The 7,509-nt window shown below is 36.9% G+C and overlaps 1 protein-coding gene across 2 annotated transcripts; it reads left to right on the top strand.

Annotated features, from left to right (window-relative positions):
• Window positions 1-571: 571 nt before the first annotated feature.
• LOC113344167 lies at window positions 572-4,950 on the top strand. Of its 2 annotated transcripts, XM_026588185.1 has the most exons (4): window positions 1,226-2,161; window positions 2,867-2,990; window positions 3,469-3,624; window positions 4,348-4,950. In XM_026588185.1, exons 1-4 carry the CDS (start codon window positions 2,154-2,156, stop codon window positions 4,405-4,407), a joined length of 348 nt encoding a protein of 115 aa, XP_026443970.1. In that variant the 5' UTR covers window positions 1,226-2,153; the 3' UTR covers window positions 4,408-4,950. The 2 variants fall into 2 exon arrangements, 1 of the variants encoding a protein (XP_026443970.1); XR_003357689.1 differs by lacking the exons at window positions 1,226-2,161; window positions 4,348-4,950 and adding an exon at window positions 572-952 and having other exon boundaries at window positions 3,469-3,623.
• The last annotated feature ends 2,559 nt before the right edge of the window (window positions 4,951-7,509 follow it).

Raw genomic sequence — 7,509 nt, 5'->3', positions numbered from 1 at the left:
CAAAATATATCCATCGTTAGATGAATCTTTGAATCTTATTCACATAAAAAAAATTACACTCTAGTTAGATGAAACCGTAACCGAACCGCGTACAAATATTATGTTTAACATGGTTAGCCGAAACTAGCGGATTTCAATTTAAAAGCTTATAATTTATTTTCATGAACACATAAGACATTAATTTTGAGTCTCAATCGTGTGATTAAATGAGTCATGTGATGAATAAATAGCCAATGGCCACGTGTAAAAATCATAACACTAGTGGAATATGGGGTTTCTTCAAACCATAACCGTGACCCTCACTATCGTTCAACACACCTTGGACTGGTCAAGATGGTCAAGGATTTAATAAAAAACACGGACCACACCATCGGTCGACTATGTTCGTCGTCGAATGAAATATTTTATTAATATCTTATTTCTAATTCGCGGATCGATACTATGACGGATGTACCTGGTAATTTCAGTGGTTCAATTTCCTAGGCATCCCTCTCCCCATTTATCGGAGCTATAAAGAGAAACTATTTTGCTCTGTAAACCTTCTTCGTCTCTCTATTATTAATTACCAAAACTAAGATTACATGATTTTTATCAGAGATAATGATTCTAATCTTGAAAAATCAAACAACCCTGCTCTGTCTATCTATCTGCTCCTTTTTCTCTCCCCTTCTCAAAATATTTTTTTGTTGTTTTTGTTGCTACATTCTACATCTGAATCTGCTTGAAAAAAAAACCCCTTTTCTTCGCAATCAGAAAATCCTATATTTGTTTTTTATTATCACAATCAGAAGACACTAACTTTCTCTCTCGAAGATCATAACTATAAACCTAATTTTTCCAGTTTCATACTTGTTACAACTATCATTCCATGGTAACATAAATCATTACTGAAGAGTATTAGAAGTCAGTGAAGATGTTTCGGTTGGATCTATTCTTCCATTAGGAATTATAGGTAATTCTCCGTTTCACTTTTTGTTAAATCTTTTGTGAATTTCCTAACCCCGGTTTTCATTTAAACATCACGAATAATTGGGGGTTTTGTTGTTGAAGTTGTTTCTTACAAGGTGAACGCCCTTCTCATTTAGATCTATTGTTTTATTGATTTTACATATAAGAAAATTATAAAAAGTGGACATATATAGAAAGGGGTTTTTGATTGTTTAGGATCTCATCTTATTTTCTAACCATTTTTTTCTTTTGTAAAAAATGGTACTGGATAGGTCATGGTTCAAATCGTAACAGTCCCACCTGATGCAAAGGGTTTTCCGACTACTTATTCGGATTGGAATTTTTTACTTGCTTATTATCATGTCTTCTTATTTCAGTTGTGTTTGATTCATAATTATTTTTTTAATTGTATCCAGAGTATGTATAAAGAAATTTGAGCTTTAAAAGCGGGTTTGATTTTTCTCTAGATGATGGTTGAGTTATTAATTTTTCTTTAGATGATGGTTGAGTTATTAATTTTCATTTGTGTGGTGAATGGTAATAGATGCTTGTCCTGCATAAACATATACTTCTCCTGACCCAATTCTAGGTTATTGAGTAGGCTTCTGTAACCAACAAAACCCCTTGTTCATTTTCGGCATCAGGAGGTTCTAGTTTTTACTCCTCATTTCATTTCATAATATGCATCAATACCACCATTAAATCCTTGGGTTGTATTTGCAGTCCTTTCATATTTTTGAGTGTCTCACGATAATAAGCTTAATCGTCATGTTTAGTATATGTGATGATTAACCTCAGTCAAATCTCCGTTTGTTGATTTTGTGTAAAACCACTACCTGTTCTATTCTTTTGTATCTCAGTGTTAAGGAGGTCACTTGGGGTGCAAAAGTGTTGCACACGAGAGTTGAATGATATGTTAGGTGCAATTTTGATCTTGCTGACTGATTAAATTTATCTCTCATTTTTATTCTACTGTCGAGAGTTGAAGGTTTGTACTTTTTTCCTTAGTATGCTACGCAGTTGAATTGGAATCCCCTATTACAAGAGGATTACTCATATATTCCTCAATTTTAAATCCAATCCTCTTGTGGTGTACGGCCGTTTAGTTGTTTGAGTTTTTGTTATTCTTATTATTTCAATATGGCTTACTAATTGGATCTGGATTTTGGTTCAGCTTTACATTACTAAGTGACTGGCCACTTTTCATGTTTTGGTATGCGTCTACTCTCTATCCCATGCTTAATTTGAAGTAACTACATCTTTGGAACTTCCTGACATGAATATTATTGTACCGTGTTTATCTGAATTCTATCTCAGCCTACCTTTGTTTGCGGTTTGCTTCTTATATGGTTGAAAAGCTAGCCATCAGCATAGTTATCCATGATTGTATACGTTCACAGGATGTGCTTTTAAGATCCCTTGGGAAATTTTAGTTCTTGTAGTACTGGACTTGCCAGTTTGACATGTAGGTGAGTACCCTTCCATTTTTTCAGCATACGGGACTTCGATTGTTAGTCTTTACTTTAGTTGCTGATGCCCACACCATATGTCACATGGACCCATTTTTGAATGAAATCGGAAAATTGGGTAACTATTCGGAATCTTAGGATCTCTCCTGAACTAATCACTTAATAAAATGCAAATATTAGCTGTCAAGATTCAAACAAAGAAAAAAAAAGAATAAATGGTTATTGCTAATTTAGAAGCTCGCTCGGTTACTGTAATATCTTGCAGTTTGTAATTTATCTTCATGTACTTATTACCATAGCTTCAATTATGTACCCAGTTTGTATGATTCTCAATTGAGCGAACTTAATGCATTTCGACTTAATCCTTACATTCTCCGGATACATTTTTTTTTGTTATATTAATGTGATGGTTTTATGTTGTATGTTAGAGTTATTTAGCTTTTGTGCAGGTTTGATGCAGCTGCTATGCCCGGTGTAACACTAATGCTTTTTGCTAGTTTTGTGTGGTTTAAGTTGGTGTCATATGCACATACAAATTACGATATGAGGGCGCTTTCCAAGTCCGGTGACAAGGTAATCTCAACACTCCTTTCACATAAGTACTTATAGAAAAAAACTTAGTGGGGAAGTGTTTTAGAGATTTCAATCTACTGAATAGGTGGATATATAAGTAACGTGCAGTACCATACTTGGCCATATGAGGACTTAGATCATATTAAGAAATTGTAACACCAAAAGCAACATAAGCTTCTTTTTGTTATATTGTAATCCAATCCACCAAGGAACAATCACTATTTTATTAGATTGTTATTTGGTGTTAATGTACCATTATACCTAAAGGGAATAGCATTGCAATGGTACACAAGTACTTCTGAGAGAACAAGTGTGATATCCCAAGTTGGCCGAACTTAAATAACTTGTTCTAAACCTTCTTATGATTCCATATTCTCCTTCTAGTATACGGAAATGTTTCTGATCGACATTATGAATCCATTTTCATCCTACTCATTCTAGAAAATGATCAGAAAAGTTACTGATCTTTCCTGCACAGGTGGCCCCTTACAATACTTTATATTCGCAGCTGGAAGAGCACCAGAGCCAAGTTGGTGTCGATACAACTAACAACAAATGTAAGGAAACGCTTGTTTTAGGTATGGTGGATCCAAACGATTCATTATCTCATCTGGCAGGGGTCTTTGATGTTCAAGTTAAGTTTGCTACGTGCTTGGATTCTGGTTATTTTGCAAACTTCTTGGTATGTTGCCATCTCATTTTCGCCTTGATGGTGTGAAACGGAGGATTCAATTATGTTTCAAGCTCTGTAGTATAATTTCATTTCTTCCTTGTGCGTTAGTTCTTTACTTTATCAACTTACAGGCGTTTGTAGCTAAACCTCCTCTGTTCTCAGAACTTATAAGTTATGAAGTCTAGTTCCAATATTTGAACGGCGGTTTGTGTCTGTTCATTTTGCATGTTCTGCAACTGCTCGGAGAAAATAAATAATTTGTTCCAAGGTTGGGTAAGATTAGTTAATAGCTGGGCTTGACATGCTTGTCACTAGAGAAATACTCACTTGTCATTTTAGTGTATCATTTGCTGATCCATTTGACGTAAGGCATGCTCTGGAAATGATTTCTGAGTTGGCCTCTAAAGATCCTTATTCTAGAGCCCATGCATTATATGCTCTACTTTGATTGTAAGTGGTGATATAAGTATTCTTGCATAATCAAGTGTTACATCTCAGGATGGTGATACTAAGATGAAGCTCGCATGAAGTTTTATGTCTGCTGTTTTCTTACAGAATTATTTGTATGTTGATATTTGCTTTCATAAGCTTGGTCTTTGGATTTGTCCTTGTTGAATAATTTATATTTCCTGTTTTGCCATGCCGGTTTTAATAGGCTGGAATATGTTTCATTTTCTCATACAGGTGAAAATATGGGCAAAGCTTCTCAATGCCTTTTGTACTAAAAGCTGGAACTTGAATTAATCTACAAAGTCTAAATCCAATGTTATAAGGACACCTATATGATGAAGTTATTCCCTGAAATTGTTCGAAACATCTGTGACAAGGAAGTGCTCGCAGAAGATAAGATTCTTCAATGATTCTGCGAAGGATTAAACCTCAAGGGAAGGTGAGAAGTTGGGATATCACTTGCTAGAAAGCTCATAAGCTTTGATTTAACTGTTTGTATCTGGCTATGCATGTAAATGATGATTTACGATTTGGTTTTTGTACTTCAAGGCTTATGGTTTATAATGACGACTGCCATAATTAATGAACTAGTTACATTAGGATTCCATGTATAACCCATTCTGTATCTTGTTCTCGAGATATGTCAAGGTCGTGAATTTATGAACTAGTTATGTTTGTCTCGTTGTGTCTATGTTGGACAAAGCAACGTAAAGAGATTGACATCATATTGGTTAGGATACCCACCTTTATAGATCACTGTCCTCTCATGTGCATGGCAATGGTTATTGTTTTCATAAGCATTTTCTTGAGTATTGTGACCTCTCCACATTAATCAGCTGATGGATTTATCTGTGCAGGTACACCATTATGAAGTAGGAATAAGTTCTTCATCATAATCATAGTTTATAATTTTGCTGTTTAATCTGTTAGCGATATATCTGTAGTCTACTAGGTTTCCCAGTTTACTAGTTCTTTCCTAGTTTTAGTCTTACGTAAATATAGTCATATTCCTAGAATATCTCTATTTGTTGTAACTTCTTAGTTAATTCCTATGTAATCTAATTCACTATATATATCAATAAGAATAAACAAAATATTCACAGTTGTGAATTCATTAAACTCTGTCTCCTAAAATCTAATATGGTATCTTCGTGCTAGGTATTTCTCTCCAAACAAAAAAAAAAAAACGAGTTTTTTTTTTTCTTTCCAGCAACAAGTTCTCTTCACAACTGCGGTGAAATCTCTTCTCCAGGGCTAAGACTCTCCCGGCATCAGCTGTAATCCAAGCCAATCTTGCTTCCATAACAGCAATTGATTTTCTCTCTTCATCGCTTCCAATGGGTGATATCTCTGATCCAACTGTAAACACCAACAGCACAAACACTGGTATTGTTGATTCTAACCCTCACCTTCATCCTTCTAGCCCTTACTATGTTCATCCGGCAGACAATCCTACTACTATTCTCTATCAACCAGTTCTCACAAGTGAAAACTATGCCACTTGGGTTCGTGGTTTCCGTAAGGCTTTGAGTGCCAAGGCCAAACTAGGCTACATCGATGGCACAATTGTTAAGCCAGACATTCCAGCTGATATACCGTACTGGCAACGCTGTGATGATCTTGTTGACAGTTGGGTTTGTAATTCCTGTGAACCAGAAATTGGTCGTAGTGTAATGTCCTTCAACACTGCTCATGAGATGTGGATGGACTTGAAGAGTCGTTTTGCTCAGTCCAATGCCACAAAATTATATACAATCAAGCAATCGATTTCCACCTTGAAACAGGAGCATCATTCGGTTGCTCAATACTACACCCAGCTCAAAACTCTTTGGGATCAATTGGATTCTTTTCGGCCTCCAACACCATGTATTTGCCATGTTGGTAAGTCTATTATTGAACACCATAATCAGGATCGTGCTATGGAGTTTTTACAGGGGCTTCAAGATCGATTCTCTGCCTTGCGAAGCCAACTCCTAGTCACTGAACCATTGCCATCGGCTGCTAAGTTGTACAACCTCGTACGCCAAGAAGAAGAGCAACAAGGAATAAATTCCGCTGCTGTTCCACTAATTGAATCGGCTGCTTTGAATGCTTCTCACACAGACGCAAGACCACAGCGTCATTCCTCGCACTTCCGTCCAGTCCCTGGGAATCCATCCTATGGCAACAAACGACCTCGACCCTTTTGTGATCACTGTAATCGACATGGTCACACACGCCAGGTCTGTTGGAAGCTTCACGGCTATCCCAATGGCTCTTCCAACGCTGCTGCCCACAACTCTCACGTTGCTGCTGCTGTCCACACTGCTGCTCCCAATGCTCTAGCCTCCGTTGCTGTACCTGCTGCTCCAATGGCCCCATCGATCACTCCTGAGCAGTACGCTCAGCTGCTTCACCTCCTGCACCCGAACAGCAACAGTGCTGTGTCTTCTCCAGCAGCAACCTGTGCAGGTACGGTCTCTACTGCCCTGTTGCCTTCCTTCCCATATGTATTTACTTGTTCTTTGTCTACCTGGATTGTCGACAGTGGTGCTACGCACCATATATGCTCTTCTATATCATCTTTCACCACTTATGAGGTGGTTGATAAACCAATTGAAGTACAATTGCCAGATGGATCGTTTACCTCTGTGAGCCATATTGGAAATATTGATTTATCTCCAGCAATCAAATTAATTGATGTTCTTCATGTTCCCAGTTTTAAATTCAATCTCATATCGGTTAGTCAACTAACCAAAACAACCAAGTGTTGTATTAAATTTTCTCATGACTCATGTGTCTTCCAGGACCTTCAAACGAACAAGGAGATTGGATGGAGTAGGCGCATTGCGGGCCTATATCATTTTAGCTTACGTCCTTCTGTTTTCTCTTTTATTGCAAATAAGAAGCCAATGGATATATGGCATTGCCGATTAGGCCATCCCAGCGAGGATTGTTTTCGTTTCTTATCTCGTACTTTTGATTGCATTGATTCTAAAAATACTCACTCTTGTATTGTGTGTCCCTTGTCTAAACAAACAAGGTTACCATTTAATAAAAGTAGTTCTACATCTTCTTATGCTTTCCAGCTAATTCATGCTGATATTTGGGGGCCATTTTCCGTAGCATCTTCTACGGGTGCCAGATATTTTCTCACTTTAGTTGATGATTACACTCGATGCACTTGGGTTTATCTCATGGTTGTAAAATCCGAGACTCTCACATGTCTACAAAATTTTTTCCAATTTGGAATCCGACAATATGGACACAAGATTGCTACCATAACTTCTGGGAATCATACTAAATTCATTCCTCAACTTCAAACTTTTCGTTCGGATAATGGTTCTGAATTTAAATCTAAAACACTACAATCTTGGTTTCATCAGAATGGTATTTTGCATCAAACAAGTTGTGTCT

The sequence above is a fragment of the Papaver somniferum genome, unplaced genomic scaffold, assembly GCF_003573695.1.
Source record: "Papaver somniferum cultivar HN1 unplaced genomic scaffold, ASM357369v1 unplaced-scaffold_75, whole genome shotgun sequence".
NCBI lineage: Eukaryota > Viridiplantae > Streptophyta > Magnoliopsida > Ranunculales > Papaveraceae > Papaver > Papaver somniferum.
The sequence above is the reverse complement of the archived record's forward strand: the minus strand, read 5'-3'. Positions and strand labels throughout refer to the sequence as shown.